We start from the raw sequence: 22,100 nt of genomic DNA on the forward strand, positions 1-22,100 counted from the left end.
TATTATTTTCAAGTGTTTGTTTGTGCATTTGTGAGCTGTTTTATCTAATGAGCTGCTGTTTACCCAGGACTGGAATTGATTTAACCTGACAGCTATAAAAGTATGATTAACTTTTTGGGGGTTTTTTATGGTTGGTCGCCTTTGGTTCATTTTTTGTTTGTTTGTTTCTACAGGTAAAGTGATGTATTTTTGTGGCATACTTTTTTGCAGTTCCCAGTGTGTACAATTTGTAAAATAACAGAGAGTGTTTAGAAAATGGTGTTTCTCCAGTTTACTGCTACAGTATAGAACTATGAAAATCAGTTAATGCCATTTCTCCTCAAGAGTCTTTGGTTAGAATCCTGGTTGAGTTACTTCTGTTTGTTTCTCTCATATTAAATTAGCCATGAGTTCTTCTTGCATCCCTAGGTTGACACAGGAAAAGTAATTGTTTAATAATGTTTTAGAGCCTTGAGAAATCAAGAGCATCTCAGCCAGAGGTTGAGAAGATATCTGGACTATCTCCAGAATTCCCAGTCTAATTACTTTCTTCTTGTTCAACTGAAACAAATTTATCTTTAGAAAATATGAAATGTCAGTGAAATATGATTTCCTGTATTACACATATTTTTCAATTAAAATAACTGGAAATATGTGCACAGAACTAACTTTTCCTAATTGTATGGTGAGGAAATTAATTTCCATACAGTTACAGTAAAAATACAATAATTACCATTTCTCTTTTGACTCAGCAGTTGACAAAAGAATAATCACCTTTTTGGAGGTATTTTTAACTTAGCCTTTTAAGCATAATGACTCTTGTCTGATTTTAGCATGGGCTTAATTTTCAAGACCCTATATGATAGCTATATTTAAAAAATAGTACGTGTGCTATTTTTATTTATTGCCCTTTTTTTGCAGCACTTCCCAAGCAAGGGATTGGAGGAAACAATATTATGAATATTGTGCTTTTCAGGTATATATCATAACTATTTTTGGCTTGCCCTCATTAAAGGGGAGGTATGATGGCTGAGACAGGATTTCAGATGCTGTTTTCTTTGAGGTGTGTTGCCTTCTACAGGAATAGAGGCAACCTCAGGAGGAAAAATGTGTTTTACTTAGAAGAATATCATAGTGTAATTTAAGTACCTGTACTGAAGAATGCAGTTTTCAATGAAAACATGAACTGATGAATGACAAGGAAGCCCCTTGTTATTAAGAAATGATGCTAAAGATGGAAGCATGGAGATATGTGAGTGCGTAACTGCCCAGCTAAAGGATATCAAAAAGGAACATTGCCATGTGAACAAAGTTAAAACCAAAACAACCCAAATACCTTTAAATTACAGTAATTACACTGAGCAACCTTTTATGGAATTGATTGTGGGCTCCAGCTGTCATGGAAGTTGTTTGAGTTTTCAAATTAAATTGTTCCCTCACATGAAGTTATGAAGCATTAACTGTGTTTCACTCACCCAAATTAAAGGTTTCCATTTCTAGATTAGTTCTACATCTGGGTCGTGCCAGGGAGTTGAAGATTTCGGTGGAATCAAGGTCTTTCAGAAGGGGCAGAGTCGCAGTTCTTGCCTTTTTGTGCAGGATTGCATCCAGCGTTGTGATCTTAAAGGGTTTTTTTGTATTGGAGGCCAGAGCTCTTGGAGCTTTTCTCAGTCTGTGAAGATGGCTGTGAAAAAGCCCAGCTCCCTGGCCTTGGGGATCCTCTGGAGCTGGAGGGAGACTGCTCCATTCAGCAGGAACCTGCTGCAGTGTCACTTTGGTAATGCTGTGGTGGCTTTGCCATCATCAAATCTGCTGGAAAGCTGGAAATAGGGACACAAATCTTACAGCATGTCCACAGGGCAACTCTTATATCTGCATTCTCAGCTGCACTGTGCTCACTTCCCACTCAGTGCGGGGTTAATCTGCTCATGAGGGGTAAAATTTTCCTGCACAGAATTTGGAATAAGCCTCACTTCTGGATTGGCTGGTGTGGTGTGACTGTTTTCTGGATCCAGCATTGCTGTTTCTTGTTTTTCTACCTTGCCAATGTATCTTTATTCATGGCCTGTGCAGGGCACTGGTTGAAGGAAACATTGCTCCAGGAGCAGCTGGAGTAAAGGATGCCTGGGTTGGTTTTTGTCTCCTCAGTTTTGCACTTAGAAAACAAGCAAATATTGTTCAGATTAAAGAAAAAAAAAGGCTGCTATGTAAAATTTGCTCAGAACTCCATACCCCTCTTTGGTTTAATCATCTAAGAACAAATGAGATTTTCTGTTGGGAAGTAGTTTTATATGTATTTGTGTTCCTTGCCCTTGTGCAGTAGTACTGCCAATTATATTTATTAGCTCTAAATATTAAACAGCTGGAAGGATTCCATTGTATATAAATAAGACATTTGAGACCTGGAAGGATGCCATTTCTAATACAGCCAGCTGGTGCTTTTTACAGTTACATTCAGCACAACACTACTGAATTTCACTGTACACTGAGTGTTGTGTTAATGACAATAGGAGAATGTGGGGTGGTTTGGAATTCCTCTAGGAAAAGCCATTGTGTAAAAATACATTGTTTTGAAAGACTGGCTAGCAAGGAAATGCTATATAATGCACCTGTTTTGTGCATTTTGATGTAAATACTTTTTTTGTTTATGTGTTTTGCTGGCAAATACAAAGCAACAAACTGCAGGGGCTTTTTAAATGTGAATTTTTAAGTGTTCTGGTGCCACAGATGTTTTTCACTTTCTCTGTTGTGGTGCTGTTTTCCCATTTAAGTAAGAATTTCATGCTTAAAAATTCCTGTTTGCTGGTGGTTCTGAAAGCATTTGCTAATGCTTTGGGGTTTTTTTATGAAGGCATCATTGACTCTTTCTTACAGTACAAGAAATAACTAAAATAGTAACACAAATGTTGCCCTACCATTAATTTGTTCTATGTATTAGAAAACGGGGGCATAAATGTGGGCAAGGGATCCCTATTTGGGTAGCCAGCAAATAGTTTGGAGAAGTGGGTTCTTCCCATTTTTAATTGACTGTGTCCTGATTATTTCTTTGTAGAAGTTTGCCATCACTGCCTGTGTGGGTACATTCAGTTTTAGGTGCTAGGTTGTGCTTTAGGTGGACCAGAGGATGGTGTTGGATGACCTGATACTTTTTATTTGTGTTATTATTAAATATTTACAGAAGATTATTGTTATGAGTGAAGTGTCATGTCTAACATTGTGTGAAATAACTTCTGATTATAATTACTCGAAGGCACATTTTTTTCACCAGGTTGCCACATCCACAGCCGTGGGTGAGTTCCATTTTGGGTAAATTTCTGTCTCTGAAACAACTACACTTAGAGGCTGAATCTTACCTAGTTTATTCAATGCTTGTGGAGAAAGGTGCTTTTATACAAATTATTGTTCAGTACAGATTTCAGCCATGGGGACTGTTGTGTTGAGAACTTCCCAGAAAATCTGCTTCACCTGTGAGATAAATAAGACTGAAACCTGCTTCTCCAGGAGATATATAGCCTACGAAAAGAAAAAAAAACCAAAGCTGTAAATGATTTGCTTGTCCAAGCTCTGAATGGGTGTTTGAATGCTGGATTCAGATGTCTGTTAGGAACTCAGATGTTATCCTCGTTGTGGTGACCTTTTTACCTCACTGTGGTTGAGGCTTTTGCTTGCTGAAGGGTGAGAATCAGCTGTCCTTAAAAATTTGATGATGAAGTACTCATCTGTCTGCCAATTAGAGATGGGGGGAAAAAGATGGCTTTCCTTGTCTTTCTGCAGTTTGGTTTAATTTATAGTTTAGTATTCCCATGATAAGGTATGTGCTCTTGCTTTCTCAATATTGTTTATTTGTGCTTAGCTGCTGTAAGGCAGTTATTTATTATAATATTTATTTTATTTTCCTTCCCACTTCTTTAAAAACTCAGAAGCATAACTGCATGGAACACAGATCTGACTGGTTTGGATAATTTGGGATAAATTTGGAGCTAGTTGTGTGGTAAAATGATAGACCTCAGTTTTTCTTGGGGAGGTTTAGTATCTGGATACTCATAATAAGAGTTTCTCATCTCACCTGAGCACTCAACAGACAATATACTAATATTTTGTCTTGCTTGTAATTCTGAAACAGTTTTGCTTAGCTGTGAAGAAACCCAAGTTTTAGGTTGAAGCTATGAGTGTACCAAAGTCTGTGTCTTGGGAGGGTTTATGTGATGGAAATGATCCATTTCATTATGTGTATAACTTAATCAGAAAACTTGCAATGCGACTTATTCTTTCATTTGCAACTTAGAAAAAACTAAAAATAAAATCTGTGGCCAGAGCCAGTGACATGAGGAAATTTCATTGATTTTTGAATGTCAAATGTAGACAAAAAAAAATTCCGTGGTACTTTTAAAGTTTCTTAAACTCCCAAATCAGATAATTTTCTGTCCTCTGATCTCAGCCGTTGGTATTTATGGGCCTTGAATCAACATCTTTGGTGATGTTACGAGGAAAGTTTCCATACTGATGAGCCGCTCTGGAATGCATTCTCCTATAATATGGTCATTACAGGGTTTTTGTTAATAGCAACCTTTCAGAGCTCTTGCATCCTGCTACTATTTTGTTGAACTTTAAAATAGTATGTGGGAAGGTTCTGGTTTTTATTTAGACTTGAATTATTTTATTGCTCATCTCAAGTTGGAGTTTTATACTTTGTAGTTTAAGAGTTTTATAGCAACGTGATGCTGACAGAAAAAAATGGGTTTTTTTGCAATCACACAGTTGCGTATATGTTGTATTGTAAGTCACAAACATCCTTCCGTTTCTTACTGTAATTCAGGTTTGTTTTTTTTTTATTATGATGGATAAAAAGACACAAAAAGTGATTTCACAGGCAGGATGAAAGAATTGAGATCACTCGTGTCCTAGATTCCCACATTGAGAGGGAGCTTTTTATTGAGGCTGCTCATGACATTATAGAAACGTCCTGCATTCACTGCTGTACATTTCCTTTTGTAAAGAAATTGGAAGAAATAAACCAAAGCCGTAAGTCCAGCACACTGCCAGATCTTGGAGAAGAAAATCCTTTTTGGCCCAACTCTGTCACTCAGAGACAGGAGTTAGACCCTCTCACTGGGGATCTGGAGATTTTTCTACACCACTGAAAGGAATCTCTTGTTTCCTGTCGTTAACGGTATCCAACAAAGATTTTAAGAAGTGAAAAGCAAAAGGCAGAACATTTTCCAAAAGCCAAGTTACATGCTGAGAAGGGAGTGGTGCTATGGCACTTCTGGACATATTTCAGAAATATTGAAGGTGCCTGAAGGCATCAGGGGAGCATGATATAAATACTGTGTAATAATATGAATTCAGAAATTGTGCCCCACATCATTCTGACATAGAGTCCCTTTTTTATAAACACTTTTATAAAAACATCTTCCTAAAAAATTTTGCATTTATCATTCCTGTTGGTCTTGTAGGAGGATAGTCCTGTCATTTTTCCTGTCATTCCAGAATTCCAGGACTTGGCTATTAATTTCCTCTCTAACAGTAGCCAGGACTGATGAACATCCATTAGTTTTGTACAGTTTTGAAAGAAATTCCAGCTGGGACATCTCTGCAGTGTAATGCTCCATGGACCAGAGTTACCAAAGATTTAGTTTTTATTTGTCATTAACTTGATCTCATTTGATTGATAATAAATTAAGCCAGTTTCCCCCAGTTGGGACTGTTTTGTCCATGGCAGTAACGTGTGAGTGACCTCTCCCTCTCCTTGTCTTGACCCATGAGTCTTTTTTTGTATTTTCTCTCCCCTTTCCATCTGTTTTACTATTTTCCCTGCATAATTTCATCCCTGGAATAAGAATTTCTCTCTATTTATTTTTTTAAAGAAATTTTGTAACTGTTTTAGCTTTACAGGACAAGTTGAACATGAGTTACAAGTACAGAAATAAAAATTAAAACAGGCGTAAATATAGGTGTTTGAGAAACATTAACAGAAGAAGCTCATGGGTCATGGAATGAAAATTGTCTCAATATCCTTGGTGATCTGTTTACCATGAAGATCACTTGGAGATGACAACACAGAGGCTTACTGGGAAGAGTTGCAATGTATGAGCAATGCAAATGTACTGCTTCCCTTTTACTTTGATCATAATAGCTATTGAATTTCCAAATGTATTTGAATCTGGTACATGTTGTGATTTGGGTGCTCTTCCTGTAGTTTTGGTGATTTATTTCATGTTTTTCTAATGCAATAGCTGCAATCTCCACAATTTTATGTGTTAAAATATTTTAGTCAAGTTAGCACCCAGTGTGAGAGTGGCATTGCCCTTCAGCAATGCCTCAGCATTAAATGATAGATTTAAAACTTTATTGTTCATGAAGGTGGACTAACACAGACTTCCAGGCAATTTGATCTTCACTGAAAATTATTGAAGTGATAATTGCATGAAATTATTAATTGAAGCTTCTAGGTGAAGAACATAGTGGTGATGCTACCTCTGTCATGCAAGTCCTACATCTACATTCGAACGTCTGTGTAAGCGTGTTGGATAAGAAACTTAGTCAAAAAAAATTACTATCAGGCTTGTTCAGAAAACTAACATCTTGCTGTGGAGATATTTTAAGCTCTACAAGTTCCTGGTTTTGTCTCTATCTCCCACTGGACATTTAAAATAGAACTGATTAGAAATGATAAGGAGAAGATAATCACTAGATGACTTCTGAATCAGTGTGAGCCGCTTAAAATGTCTGTAAAATTTAGTTTCATTATATAATCTTATCTAGTTTCATCCAGGTGTTGTTACTGAGTGGTTATTTGTCCAGGTAAGAGCTCCAGAGAACCAGTGCATCCAGTTTCTCTGGAGGCAGTTATGGCATCTGAGGGGCTCTTTGCAGCAGGGTTAGATCATTGGCTCAGGGCCTGTGCTTGTGCAAGGACATCTGCCAGAGGAGAGTCCTTCACTCATTTTTGGGAAGTTGACAGAGGCTGGGAGCCAGGGTCCAGCTGCCTCTTCTGCAGGCAGCAGCTCATCCTTGTATGGTTGGTGCCAAGCTCTCAAGTGGCCACGGGCTCCAGTGCGGTAATTTTGACTCAGAAAGTCCCTGCACTGCTGGCTCTTTTTGGCAATGGATCCTGCTGTGGCATGCTGCAGCATATCAGCTGCTGTAGACACATCCAAGATAGTGTTTTAAACTCTGTTGAGCTAGTCAGGAAGAGATAAAACTTGTGTATAGTCAGGTCTGTAAAGTGAACTCCAGTAAACTTGGTTTCAATTAAAGAAAGAGTATTTACACTACTTTTATCTGCTGGTTTAATAATGTGATTTAAAATCACATCTTCAGTGGTGTGTGGACAATTTCATTGTGCAGACCAGCTCTTAGTCAGATCAAAACTTCCTTAAATCAGCGGGTGGAGACTGAGAACTCTCAGATGCTACTCTTGATATGGCCATGGGTTTTTTTTCCTTGCTTTGTATATGTGGGTTATATACATGCATTGTAAACCCAAGAAACTGTAAACACTTCTGCGCCACGATTTTTGTCTTTATAGTGGGAATAGTTCTTTCCTCTCCTACTGTCTGCACTACACTAAAGTCCTGCAGCAAAAGGTGCTTATGTAAAGCAAGTAATTAGTAAATTGAGATCTTAAATAGGAAATTGATGTGACTTGATTTTTGAGGGAAAATGTTTTTCTGGTAGAAGTTCTTCTTTGTCTCCCTCCCCTAGGGGTGGCATTGATTTATGACAGCATACTTAATTCTCCAGTTTTTGTTGTGGGTTTTTTTTTACTTTTTCCTGTGATTGGTAAATATTCCTTTCTAGACAGTGTGACTTTAGAAAATCAGGTAGGATTGGTACATGAGTAATTTACAAGTAGGAAGCCCCTTCCTTCGTGTTTTGGGTCAAGAGAATTTGTCAGCTGATGGCTGCTGTAAAAACAAATCATGGCCCTGGGTTCTTCAAAAACCATTCTAGTGTCGTGGCCTACGTAGTCCACAGAAGAACCAATTAATCAAGATATGGTAAATTGGTAGCAATTCTTAGTCCAGCTCAACGCAGTTTCCAGAGTTATTGTTTGTCCAGAGTATATATATCCCAAGGAGAATCAATTGTTATGCTTTGAATAAATCTAAAACTGTAACATTTTATTGTGACTGTATGGAATTTCAGCTGGAGCCGTTGGCTTTTGTTTAATCTTCGAAATAAAACTGGTTCTAATAGTGTGAATGTGTGTTGTTCTTGAGGATCTCTTCTGTTTGAGGTGAGTGTAGTTCTTGTAAAGACATGGAATTGTGGTGGAAGGGACAGCACTGCTTATTGTTTAGGAAATCAGAGGGTTTTAATAATACAAAACACCTTGAAGTAACTTGGTCAAAACTGACTTATTAATGGTGAATTCTGTGTTCATTTAAGATGTTTATGTGTTTTAATAAGAAAGAAGTAAGCACAAGTTCAACCAGACTTCATTGTTTATTTTATAGTGATGTCCAAGCAAAGTTATTCTTGCTTTTTCACAGCTTTTGCTCGAAATGTGATTTTTATTGGTATAATCATGAATCTTAAAACATTTCCTTTTCTTCTTTTTTATTTTTTAATCCAGTGGGAGGAGATTAGTGGTGTTGACGAGCATTACACTCCAATCAGAACTTACCAAGTGTGTAATGTCATGGATCACAGCCAGAACAATTGGCTGCGGACAAACTGGATCCCGCGCAACTCGGCTCAGAAGATCTATGTGGAGCTCAAGTTCACCCTGAGGGACTGCAACAGCATCCCCCTGGTCCTGGGCACTTGCAAGGAGACCTTCAACCTGTATTACATGGAGTCTGATGACGACCACTCGGTCAAGTTCAAGGAGCACCAGTTTACAAAGATCGACACCATCGCGGCCGACGAGAGCTTCACGCAGATGGACCTCGGCGACCGAATTCTCAAGCTGAACACAGAAATCCGTGAGGTGGGGCCCATCAGCAGGAAAGGCTTTTACTTGGCTTTCCAGGACGTGGGCGCGTGCGTTGCCTTAGTGTCGGTGCGGGTGTACTTCAAGAAGTGCCCTTTCACCGTCAAGAACCTCGCCATGTTCCCGGACACGGTGCCCATGGACTCCCAGTCGCTGGTGGAGGTGCGGGGCTCCTGTGTCAACCATTCCAAGGAGGAGGAGCCCCCCAAGATGTACTGCAGCACGGAGGGAGAGTGGCTCGTGCCCATAGGGAAGTGCTTGTGCAACGCTGGCTATGAAGAGAGAGGCTTTGCGTGCCAAGGTAACGATGCCCTCCGTGTGCGTAGCTCTGCTCTGAGCAGGGGCTTCCCCGTGTTTCCCTGCCCTCTGTGTTGGGTTGTGCTCATTTGCTCCAGGTTCTGGAGAGAAATCAATTAGGTGTTAAAATCACCATGGAAATGGGGTTTGTTAAAGCTGTGTAAATAACGTAATTTGCTAAAAATACTTGGTAAGAGTCAACAATTGATTTTTAGTAACATGTTCTGTAGCAAATCTAGGCTCTCTTACCACTTTTGGACTTTCTTCCAGTCTACAATAGTTTTCTTAAATGCTTGTGTCAAAAAAATGATTTTTTTTTTGGGTGTCTCTTTTTCTTTTAAACTTTGTGGCTTGATGTATGACTTTTGCCACTGAGCTGTGTTGGTTAATTGGGATTGGCTGGAAAAAAAAAAGTAGTAATGTTCCTGTAGCATAATTACTAAATGCAGGTGCATTTGAAAAATTCATAGTTGAACTTTATTCATAAATACTCATGTATTTAACTCAATTTCCTCCAAAGTTTTGATTTCTGCAAACTGTGGTTATGTGAATGCTCCCAAGAACAACAGTACAGGGATTTGGGTTTTTTACAGAAATGGTCTTTTAAATCTTAGAGAACTGCATATTGTATTTACTAATTTTCATATCAACCAAGGTGATAGCAGCTAACATTTTTATGCTTTTTATAAAGTTACATTTGAAGTTTTGTGCTGATTCAGTCTTATCACAGAGTGCCTTGAAGGGTGCTGGCTATGGGCAAAGGGTCTTCCATTAAATATGTAAGTAAAAGTTAGACAGTAGTATCTGGAAATCCCGTGGATGGAAGAAGAATAGCTGAGATGTTTACTGCAGGCGGTGTGTATGCATAGAACAGAAATTTAAAGTATTCTGAACCTTGTTGGGACAGTGCCTACTCCTTTTTATCAGTCCTGCAATAATACTTGTGTCAAACAAGTCCTGGGGAGATACTTAGAGCCCATCAAACCGTAGCCAGGTTGTTGTGAAAAGTATAATCCTAAATAGCATGAATTTTTCTCAGAAAATGCCAGGGAGATGTGTGGGGAAGGTGTTCTTGCTTTGATTTTCTTTTAAGTAGATTTAAAATAATTTTTTACCCTTGAAAAAATTGAGTAGCCAGGTCTGAGGATGCTTTTTTGAGGTTAGGTACTGATATTAAGAAAAAAACCCAATTAAACTCTTCTGTTAAGAGCTGAATTCAGGGGAGGATATTTTATTGTTCAGAAATGCTTTATCCAGGGCCTCCTACAGCTGCACTTAGAAATGCTAAAACAGGAGCAATACTCTTTTATCCACTGCCTATGTTCTTGCTTGCCACAGAGCCTCTGGTCCTGTAAATGGTTGAAGGCTGTTGGTTTAGAGTTTCAGTTACACGTGAGCACAAAGAGACAAGCACTCCAGAAAGCGTCACTACAACTGAGCAAAAGGAAAGCTAAATAAATTAAACTAAACTTTTATTTAAAATGAGTTCTCAGATGCTTGGGGCAGGCAAGGTAGCTCCTACTGAGTTCTACAGAGAAAATCAGACCATAGAATGAAAATATTTTTCTGGTTTTTGTTGGTTTTTTTTTCTCCCATACCTTTTCTTTTTTCCTTTTTTTTTTTTTGCTTCCTTGCTCACTGTTGATCAAGGGGGTTATATATGATGAAGCTGTTAACAATAGTGACAGGTCCTTCTGGTTTATTCAGATTTAACATAGAATGTTCTACTGACTTTTCTTGGAAGTCATATTGATCAGATTCTTTCAGTGTGATTGAAGTGGCTCTCTGGAAGCAGGAACTCAAAACCTCCTGTTTGTCAGCATTGGTGATGCAGCAGGAGTTGGAAAACTCAGAAAACCAGTTCAGTTTTCACCTCAGCCTCAAGGCTGCTCCTGCATCTTTCCTTTTCTTTTTTTTCTCTCCTTTTCTTGCTCCATCTTTTAGGGTGTTTAGGGATTTTTGTGTTTGTTTGGGTTTTTGTTTTTTGTTTTGTCACCAAAAGGGCAGTAGAATGGGGATTGTAGCAATGTAACACCAAAATGGTGTTATAAGCATGGGCTGGAATGAAGGCATAACTAAGGAAAAATAAGTTTTAGTTGAAGTCTAAGGAGCAATTAGTAACAGAGGTAATTGTCTTCCTAGTAGATGAAAACATTTAAGAGCTTAGTGTCCGTCACTACTTGATCCTGCTTTCAGACTGTTTCTGATTTTGTTTGTTTCCATAATGATGTTTTCACAAACAGTGTCCTCTTGCATGAACCGGAGATCATCGCTGAGGATTAAAATGGAGGACCTTAATGGTATAAGGTCAGCCTATATAAACTTCATTCAGAACAGCTTTTCTTTGTACGTGGAAAACTTGGCCTCCCAAATAACACAAATTTCATCAATTTCCTTGACTGCTTTCTTTTCTCTGCGTAACTAGGAAAAGTCAATATAAACTCAGACCATTTTTTGTTATTGGTGTATCTTTTTATAACACATTTTTATGTAAGCTGTGAAAAGCCAGCTCAGCTGATGGGTTCTTGCTGGATGGAATATTGTCCTGTTCTGGATCCTGTTGACTGATTTTACATGTAGAGCAGCAACATCCCTACCTGTCAGTCAGTGAAAGAACTTCACTGTGACCATCCTTGTCCTCTTTTTTGTGTGTTTGTGGAGAAATGATGTCCCAAAAATGATTTGTAGACCTCACTTTGAGGAATTCTGGTATTTGTGATACACTTTGGTTAACAGCTTAAGATTTAATTCCTCCTCTAGCAAAGGCTTGTGCTCCTGCTCAGTGTTTGGAGGGTGTGAGTACCACAGGGATCCTATTTAATCTTATTCTAGTATTTCATGGTTGAACAGGACTTCTTCCTCACAAAGTCTTTTATAAATTATATTTTCCTGCCACTTTGACCAAGCTACATCTTTCTGGCATCTTCTCTCTTAGAATTAGTGTGTTTTAATTAGGGGGAAAAAAAGCCAGCTGTCTGGAACTACACACTAAGCTTAATGCTTTCTAATAATCTCCATCCTGCTTCTCAGTCAACAAGGAAAAAAATCATCTTTTCAATTTGTTCCCCATCAAACAGGCAGAGTAGATCAGGTCAAAGGTTTGTCTGTCTTAATATTGTTTCTCTGACAGTGACTAATGGCCTTAAGTCTCTTTAAGGTTTTATGGCAATGGATGCCATGTCTTGCGTTGTGTGAAAAACATAATTCCTTGCTGTGTTTAAGCCTTCTCTTTTAGAGTCACTGGGATAAGTTTTTCCATGTCCTTGTATAGTGAGGGAATAACTTCTCTCTTTTCAGCTTCCATATTAACAAGTTTCAAGATCCCTTTCATGTCTAATATCTCATCTCTAATAAATACATTTGTTCTGAACTTTTCCTCTCTACTAGTGCCTTCTTTTTTAGAGGACAGACTAACTGCTCTGTACCTCATCCTTTTTGACTGCCTCTTCAAAGTAAACAATGTGATTTTTATGAAAAGGGCAATGAGTCTTGTGTGTACTATTTAAGTTTCGAGTGCAGGAGGAATTTAGAAAGTGGCTTAGAGTTTGGAACAGCCCAGAGATTGAAAGAAAGCATTCACATCACCTGCCCAGTGAGGGATCTGTACATGGAAAAGCTTGACTCAGTTTTGTTTTGAACACAGTAGAAGAGATAGATCTCACTAGCTGAAGGTTGGTTAGTTGGTGTATTGGTATCAAAATAAATGGGAAAATGTAGGCTAAGTGGTAGAAGAACTATCTGTAGTTCTCTAATGATCTAGAAGGCTCCTCAGAGAAATAATGGAAGCCTCATTTCAGGAGTTGTTCTTAAAAACATTGCAGTAACCAGATGATAAAGGAAGTCCTGCACTGGCAGGTCTGGACTAAAAAATCTTTTCCGTCCTGAATGTGTCTATCTGTTGTTGCTTTATTTCATGCACTTCAGAAAGACCAATTGGACATGGAGAAGGTTTTTTTTCATTGCAATATCCTTAATTAGCAAGCATGCAGTGGGCAATTGTTTATCCATGTGGGACTATGAGTGAGCTTGAATGCTCTTTTGAATGCTTCCAACAGGTGACCTTTTAGACCAAAACCAAATTTTCTCGCTCTGGTTATCAAATGAAAAATTTAAATAGGTAGGCCTGAACAGAATGACCCAAAAAGCACAGAATAACACTTTATGCATGGTATTGTTTCAAGGTGTAGTTCTAAATTTTTGTTGCTGGAATTGAGTAAGTCTGAACTGTAAACTTCCTCTGTAATACTTTGTAATAAAGTTGTAAGTCTTAATGATGAGTGACTGATACATTTTCTATAACAAAGCCAGAAGGAAAAAGAGAGTGGAACCCTATTACAGCTGGTGAGGGGTCAGTAGCTCTGACCGAGGAAGAGGTGGCCGGTCCGGAGAGATGGTCCCAAAAGGAATCGCCTTCCCGAGGCCCGGTGTGTTCCCTCAGCTGCTGGCAGGAGGGTCTGTGCAGAGGCTGTCAGCTCTTGAGTGATTGTCAGCTCTTGAGTGATTGTCAGCTCGTGATTCCAGCTCAGCTCTGCAGGGCAGCCTCCAGGCCAGACCAGCTCATGTAGCTGTTCCACACGAGGCAGCTTTATTAGTCCGGCAAAGGGGAGCCAGGGATGGGCATCTCTCTGCCCTGGCAGGGGCAGGGGGCTATAGCTTTATAGGGATACAGGGGGTGGGTGTCAGAGGGTAAAGGCCAGTGGGCTACAAAGGATCTGCATAGGGTCTCCCAGAGGATTCTGGGTTTGTCGTCTTCTTGCCGTAACTGAAGAGCAGCTGCCTTCCCAGGGGAGTTCTGCTGGGGGATTGCTCAATCTCCTTATCTCAGCAGACGTTCCTCCGGGGCACTGGTTGGGCATACCCTACAGAACCCAACAGTCCTTCCTTATGTATTTAACTTTTGGCTATTAATCAGGTGCATTGAATGGGAGAAAAGGGAGTGAGGAGTAAAGGAGGGAGAGGTTAAGTTCACCCACTGTGCCTGGTTATCGCAAAAACTACTTCGCAAAACTTTCCCTAACACTAAATTTTTCAGTGCTTCAAGTTGTGCAGTGAGTATGTCCTAAATCATATTTCTCTCTCTGAGTTTCTGGAGATATGAAAGGAATGCCATCTGTGGCTGCTAAATCTGAACCATCACATACATTGCTTAATTCTTTGAGTGGAATGACTGCTTCACTTGAGGTAAAAAAATATAAAACACCATTAATACCAAGGAAGCAGAGCATTTCTCCAGACTTCTTTTTTTTTTCTCTAAGCTTTAAATAACTATTTTGTCTCTGCATAAGTAAATCTAATTTTTACTTTCCCAGATCAGTAGGAAAAAAATATGACTTTACATGTAAAGAGAAAAAAGATACTGTGAGGAACTACTTAATTTTGGGCAAGTGAAAACAGAAAGAAGGCACAAATGCTTTTTGCAACTGCAAAGTTTCCCTTGGAATTAATTGAGTGGCTTGGATGTGTTACTTACCCTGCAAAAATGTGTGGCCTTAACTCTTAGACTCTGCACAGGAGCAATTATATTTAATAAAATGTAGGCAGTGATCATATGGAGATCATACAATATAATAATGGAGCTATCAAGAAAGTTTCCTTTTACATGAAATCTGAAAAAAGCTGGGGATTCAAATTTTTTCAAGCAGAGGTCTGAGGGGTGTTTTTTACTCCTTTGGCTTGTGTTGTTTTGATTTTAAAAGGCAGGAGAGATGCTTTTTAAAAGGACTCTTAATCTTTCAAGCTGGTAAACTAAAATGACAGCAGCTATAAATTATGAATCACTTTATTTGTAAAATATTCATTGTTTTCATCCACTTTATATTCTATAAGTACATAAACAGAGCACAACAGGGAAGGATTTACCTTCCTGCTTAGAATTTATTTAACTCTTATGAAAGTTATGTAGAACATGTCCGGATGCTTTTTATGGGAGAAGAATTATGTTGCACTCAATACTTCCTAAAGATCCCAGCCAACTTTTTATGTAATATTTTCTGACTGTCACAAATTTGGGAAATATTCTCCAATTTGTTCATCATAAGCAGTAGATATAAAAATGCAAGTTTTTAAGGCAAAATTTATTGGACACAATTTTATGGTTTTTGTCCACATCTGTCACAAATCCTGAAGAAAAAAAAATCATTCTGAAATTATTGGAAAAGAGATTTTTTTGATACAATACTATGCACGTTCTCATGTAAGAAAAGTGTTTGTTCAGCCCTTTTTAATTTCTTGAAACAAATCTTTACTAAATTTCTTGGAGATAGTGATAGAAGTATTTAAAAACATTATTATAAATATTACTATAAAGTTTTTCATGTTCAGTGATTAGGAGCTTAAATGTAACATTACTGTTGAGTGTTCTTAGTAAACTTAGCAATACATCTCTCCAAGTTGTTCAGTGCTGCAGTGCCAATATATGGCAGGACTAGATAATTTAGAATTAAATTTTTGTATTTAAAACCACTTGGGAAATGAAAAGGTTCACTCAGAAAAAATGGAAATATTTGCCAAAGTGTTAATGACTCACAAAATGCAACGTAGTATAGCTGTATGTTTGTTTAATCCAGATGTGTTGCCACTTTATAAGTGTTTGTTCTGCTACTTTGTGGGTGTGTTGACAATTCCTTCCTTGTCTTCCTTACCTGCTTTTCAAGCAACAAAATGACCAGCCCGGTCTAAACCCTACAAAAAAACCCCTCCACACCACACCCCACTGCCTGGAACCCAGACTCTCTACAATTTAACAAGTTTGTGACACATTTGCTTGCTCTTCTTAATGCGGAAGTTCTTGCCTTAGTTCTTTGACACTCACGTGTTCAATACCCCTGAATTTGTGTGCAGGGTTTTCCTGCAGGAATCTTCTGGATGTCTGTCACCGAGAATCCTAAGGGATCTCGCTGGCATTTCCTTAACCTTTTCACTTTAATGGGTTCCCTTCTTAGGAGGCTTTCAAAAGATTAAAAACTAAATAACGAGTATCATCCTCGGCACGTTTCTCTCGCTGTGCCTTGAGTGATTTTTCAACCTTGGAGCTGCAGGAGGATTGCATTGTCAGTGGGAATTCAGGGAATGTTGCCCATCAGTTCCTCTGACACTGGCAGAGTGTAAAGAGCCGTTTGACAATCCCCTATTAGTTCCAGAGTGGGACTTATAAAGGCTAACAGGGGTTTGCATTGCCACTGACAGCTGGCACTAGGCTTTAAATAGAGAGCAATCGCAGCAAGAGCTGTGAGTTTTGGTAACACACAACTCTGAAAATACTCTCAGAGTAAGGACCATCTTGAAAGATGAGTACGAGACGACGAGAATCTTCTCTGAGTCTGCTGCTCCTCAGCGTGAAGCACAAGATGTTGTGAAAACATGCTGTTGGCAGACATCTAAATAAGCAGCAATTGATAGCAGACTTTATTGAAACACTCAGGCTGTGGGAGAAGTATCAGCATTTGCTGTTTCTTGGATGACAAACGGAATAACATTCAGTTCATTTGTAGTGCTTCATCCTCCCTGAGTTTGAAGTTGCAGTTTTATTCTTTACAGCACGCCAGGAAAATAATAACTTGCACTTCACACAGCCGTTTAGGGAGAGAAGATGCAAAGTTCAAAGAATTTGTTGGTAGCTTCAGCTTTAAGTACCTGCATCAGGTACCGTGGCAATTAGTGGGGGTGTTGTTCTGAGGCAGGGACAGACCTAAACAATGACAAATCCTTCACAGGTCAAGGAGGTGAACTATTTCACTGTCATGGCTCTGTGGGTTCAGTGGTTGTCTACTGTAAGGTTAAAATTTGATGTGATAATTTAGAACAGCTGCTCTTTGACAGGAAGAGTCACTTTCAGCAAGGGAAGAGAAAGCCATATGGTAAAAGTTGACACTGTGCCAGACCTGAATAGCTGCAGAAGTGATACAGGACAGTTCTCTTCAACACTATGCTCAAAGTAAGGCATTTTACTTGCCATTGGTGTTTCCAATCTGTGTGCTTTTTTGAATCATAACTTAACTGACCTACAAGTACTTTTTCCTAGTTATTTTTATATAATACTTTTTATTAACAATGATGATTAATTGGCAGAAAAGGGTGGTGGGCTTTAAAAATACACGTTCATAGCCCTGTGCAGACCAGTCTTTGTGCTCTAAACACGTATCAAAGTTTCATAGAATGTTTGCTTCAAGATTTTCAAGCTATTTAACATTTATTGTTAGAGGATGTGTCCCACACTTTAATTCAGATGCTTTTAGCAAAGTAATTCACTTAAGTGATGCTGCCTTTATTCACATACTTAAATTTTAGTAAATTGAGCATGTGAAATAGCATGAAATATCATGAAATTAGTAATTCCCAGTGCTCATCCTAAACAGTAGTGGTCAATAGGAATAAGGTGGTCATCAGGAGTTCAAAATCTTATGCAGAATTCATCTGTCCCCCAATTTGGAGGAGGGGAATCACTTGTCACAATAATTAGTTCTAGGTAAAAAAAACCCCAAAACATAGACTCCTTTTGATCTGGCAGAGATTTTTAAGGGAAGGAGAATAACAGAATAAATTACTTAGAGTGCCCAGCTCTTACCTTTAAAAAGTGCCACTAAACAAGTGACCAAAACCTTCCACCAGCAGTGCACTTGCCTCTAGAAATACTTTTTTTTGGTGTGTCCCATTCCCCCATCTCCCCCCCATAATGAGGATGGGACAAAAACCCGTTGTTTAAAGAAAAAAATTCTTTCCTTCTCCAAGAAAAAGAAAATCTCTGAGGTGATTATAGTAAAGCAGTCAAATATATTGAAATGGTCATCTGTTACCCAGCTGAGCTTAGAAAAGACCTAAAGTGTGGCAAAAATTTTAAAGTCAAATATGAAACATGTTCTTTGATGTTCTGCAGCCCTATACAGAGGTCATTTATGCAGAGTTTGACCTAACCTGACCAGCCCCTTTATCTCTGTAAGAGGTAATTCTAAGATTAAGGTATGTACCTATAGAATTGTTCATTTATAAATGCCTTCTGTAGCATTTTTTTAATGCCAAATTAATAGTAGGGTGCTGTAGAATCCAGTGAGTAAAAATTCCTCCTCTGTTTTGCTAATGAACAGCATAATGTAATTATTATTATTATTATTATTAAAAGATATACAAGTGAATTATTCAATAATATGTAATTCAGATTTAACAGGAGCACCTCCAGCTGCTGTAATGTGCCTCTTTAGATGCCAGAACAACTTGAACTCTGAAGGTCTAACAGGATTTTTTTTCCTGATTTTGGTAATGTGATCCTAATACTGAGATGACAGCTATGGGCAGTTTATTTTAAGAAGCTACTCTTCAAATCTGTTCTAGGAATTTTCAGGTTTTGCTCCCAAAAGAATAATGTGGAAAACTAAAACAGGGCTGAGGGACTGTGACTTGAAGTGGAGTCAAAGTGTATTAAACACGAGTATGAGATCACTGTTGCAGCTGTGAGACTGGAGTTATCCTGGGGAGGAGGAGCCTGGGTAGGAACCAAGACTGAGATCAGCTGAAGAAGTAGCTGGTTAGAAATCTCAGGTAACCACAGCTAATGAACCTTCTGCTTCATTAATTAATAGATCATTCCTTCAGCTGCTACTTTTATGCAGTGTATAATGTCTCTGACTTTTTTGACTGTGTCCAGAGCTTTCACCTCGAGCTCATATGAATATACAGAGGATGGATATGAAATTTTTACGTGTGTGTGGCATTTAATAAGCAATGACAGTCCTGTTTCTCACACCATGTGAGCGGATGAACTGGCAGTGAAATTAACAGTAAAAGGGGAATCAGCTTCGGTGTCTCTTCTCTGCCCGCACCAACCACAGCAGATGGTGGAAGAAAGCTAAAAGCATTTTTTCAGGAGGGTCAGAATAAGAAAAAGAACTAGAGGAAAGAGAATAGAGAGAAAAAATCACCATAGTAAATAAAATATTGTTTCACTGAAACCTAAATGCTGCAATTAGTATTCTCAAAAAAGCCCCAAAACTAAGAGGCTCTCCTGAGAAAAGAAAGAATACTGATTTTAGTTCAGACAGGAGTCAATGGTGTCTTTAAAGGAAGATGTAAATCTCGTATGCAGGTTTGCTCTATGCCTAACTGCTAAAGATATTCATGTTTCAGGGGAAAAAAATATGGTGGCTGCTTCGAGTCCACGTTTGGGTATAAGGTAGATCTCACACAGAATTGGTCTGCAAATAATAATAATATCAGAACAGCAATAATGAGTGTGTTACACTGGGAGATTTAAAGCCAGTGTGAGGTACAGTAAGCAGGGACACATCTCCTGTGTCTCAGTGAGCCCTGTCTAAATGAACCTGCAGACTAGAAAGGTTTATTGTTTTCTTAAGAGCCTTTCTCTCAGAATTCTCTCTCTGAATTTTGTCTGGACAGCATTTTAAGAAGGTTTCCTTGATGTTTCTTTGTGTCACTGAATTTTCAAGGGCTCTCATGAATATGTACCTAGCAGTTTCTCAGAAATTATGGAAATTACATGGCGGGGTTGGACTGGAAGATCTCCAGAGGTCCCTTCCAACCCTGCCAGTTCTGTTATTCTGTGAAATTGAAAGCCCAAAGACTGCACCTAGTTCTAAACTCAGTGGATTCGGGGTTTTTTGAGTTTGAAAAGCCTTGTGTCCAGTGGATTTAGCCCTGCTCTGCAGAGTTCTTAGCAGAGGGACATGAAATAAAGTGCTTGTCAGCGGCCATGTCCACATCCATGGTTTCTCTTTGCAGGGATGACTCAGAGGTGCAGTTTATCATCCTCATCCTTTGGGAACAGCTGCTTCATGCCGTATTCATGGGCAAGCAGCTGCTGTGGCCAGGGAGGAGGTGTGTGTGCAGCACAGGGGAACTCAGAGTCCTCCTGCTCTCTGCTTTCTTTAGCTGCTTACAACAGGGGAGAGGAGGGTATCAGGTGATGGATCCCTCAGGGGGTTGGAGGAAGAGGGTGGCAGAGCTTTTTGGGCTGGGTAAAAGTTAATCCATGTTTGCCCTCACACTGCAGCCATGCTACTGATCTGTTCTAATCCACAGCAAATCCGAAATGTGATGACAATAATACAGCTTGCAGGAGTTTTCACCCAATTGGATTTTGAGTTTTACCTCTGATCCACATCTGCAGTGTGATAGCAACCTAACCTTTTAATTTTTAATCTCTTTCCTGACCAAGTAGGCCCTGCTTCCCCCCAAAAGTTAAATACTAGTGTTTAATTGAAAAATACACAATGCACTGCCAAATCCTCTGGTAAAAGCAGGTGTTCAGGCACAAGCCTGTTTAGTAAAGAGCTTATTTAAACATGGATTAAAGGCTTCTTTGGAATGGAATACGTTGGTTTTTTCTGCGCAATAATTACTTTCCAGAGCCAGTGTGTCTAAATGACTGTCTTAAAACTTAGTATGCCCTCTATCCCAAATTCTCTTATAATTTGGAATTATCTTATAGCTTGTTAGTTATCCATCTGCTGGGAAGCTTCCTTGTCTGTTTTGCAGTCAGGACAGCCAAGCTATCACCTCCTGCTTGCCCCTTGGTATCAGATCCCCAGATGTGCATCCCCAGATTGCAAATCCATGAGGTTGAAGTGGTCATTCAACCTACAGGTGTTTTCTTGCTTTTGTATGGTTTGGAGAAAAAAAAAAAGCTCAGGGGGGACCTTCTCTCTGCTCTACAAGTGCCTGAAAGGAGGCTGTGACAAGGTGTGGAGTGGCCTCTTCTCCCAGAGAACTGCAACAGGACAAGAGGATACAGCCCCAGGCTGTGCCAGGGAAGGTTCAGGTTGGCCATCAGGAAGAGTTTTTTCCCTGAAAGAGGGCTGCCCAGGGAGGTGGTGGAGTCCTGGCAGTGTTCCAGAAACAACTGGACATGTCAGTGCCATGCTTTGGTTGACACAATGGTGTTTGGTCACAGGTTGGACTGGATGATGTTGGAGGTTTTCTCCAACCTTAGTGATTCCATGATTCTGTGCTCCTCTAAGTTATTTTTCTTAGGCACATCAGATTCCTTGCTGAGCTCCTGCCTTCTACATTAATCTGCTTGTTAGATTGGATGTTTGAAAGCAGGGAAGGAGTTTTATCCTGGATCAGTTTGGTCAAATCTATCAGATTCCCAAACACATGTGAACACAAGGTTATGCATTCATAACCTTGCTGTGGGATTCAGCTGATTTTGTGAGATCATGTGCAGGACTCTGAAAAAAGTTGCTGGGAGTGAGGACTTTAGAAATTCTCTTGAAATCTTAGAGGTGAAATGTTTTGATACAGTTAAGACTTTTGGTTTTCCTTGCAGACTGTAAATCTGCTTTGGGGCATTTCACCTTGTTTTGTGGTGTTTCCTGATGTGTTTGTTGACTTTCTATAGACTGTTTCCATTACTTGAGAATCTGTCTGTGTCCAAAGGTTGATTTAAAAACAAACCAAAGAATAAACAGTGTTGCATATTCTCTTTGCAAACAATTTAGAAACACTTACTGGTTTTGGATAACAGTCATGTCCTGCAGTAATTTGAGAAGGTTTCTAGCTGGGGGGAAAAAAGAAAATGTGTAATTTTTTCCTTCCTCTAGTAATTATGAAGATTTTTGGAGTGAGATGTACTTGACTGTTACGTACTGGAGACTCTTGGATGTGAGCAGAATCGTTCACACCAGGTTCCGTTAGGAATTCTCTTTATGTCAAGTTGACCACATGAAGAGATGTGACAACTGCCATTTTGTATAAAAGTTGAAAAAGAAAAAGGTATTTATGAAGACAATTATTGATAGAGGTATTAAACATTCCCATTGGAGAGTCATCAAAATTGTGCTTGAGAGGCTTTTGTAACTTCCAGTGAAATGTTTCCTAACAAATAAAGGCTTGTTCATTCTAGGGGAATTCAGTTGAAGAGAAATGAGTAAAA

At 39.0% G+C, this 22,100-nt stretch overlaps 1 protein-coding gene across 3 annotated transcripts in view; it reads left to right on the forward strand.

The window, feature by feature from the left end:
- EPHA3 (EPH receptor A3) overlaps window positions 1-22,100 on the forward strand; it is a 186,040-nt gene that overhangs the window by 50,441 nt on the left and 113,499 nt on the right. For all 3 annotated transcript variants that reach the window (XM_048293609.1, XM_048293607.1, XM_048293608.1), the window contains exon 3: window positions 8,561-9,221. In XM_048293609.1, the coding sequence (XP_048149566.1) occupies window positions 8,561-9,221 (661 nt within the window). The remainder of the gene's footprint in view (window positions 1-8,560; window positions 9,222-22,100) is intronic.

The sequence above is a fragment of the Corvus hawaiiensis genome, chromosome 2, assembly GCF_020740725.1.
Source record: "Corvus hawaiiensis isolate bCorHaw1 chromosome 2, bCorHaw1.pri.cur, whole genome shotgun sequence".
Taxonomy (NCBI): Eukaryota; Metazoa; Chordata; class Aves; order Passeriformes; family Corvidae; genus Corvus; species Corvus hawaiiensis.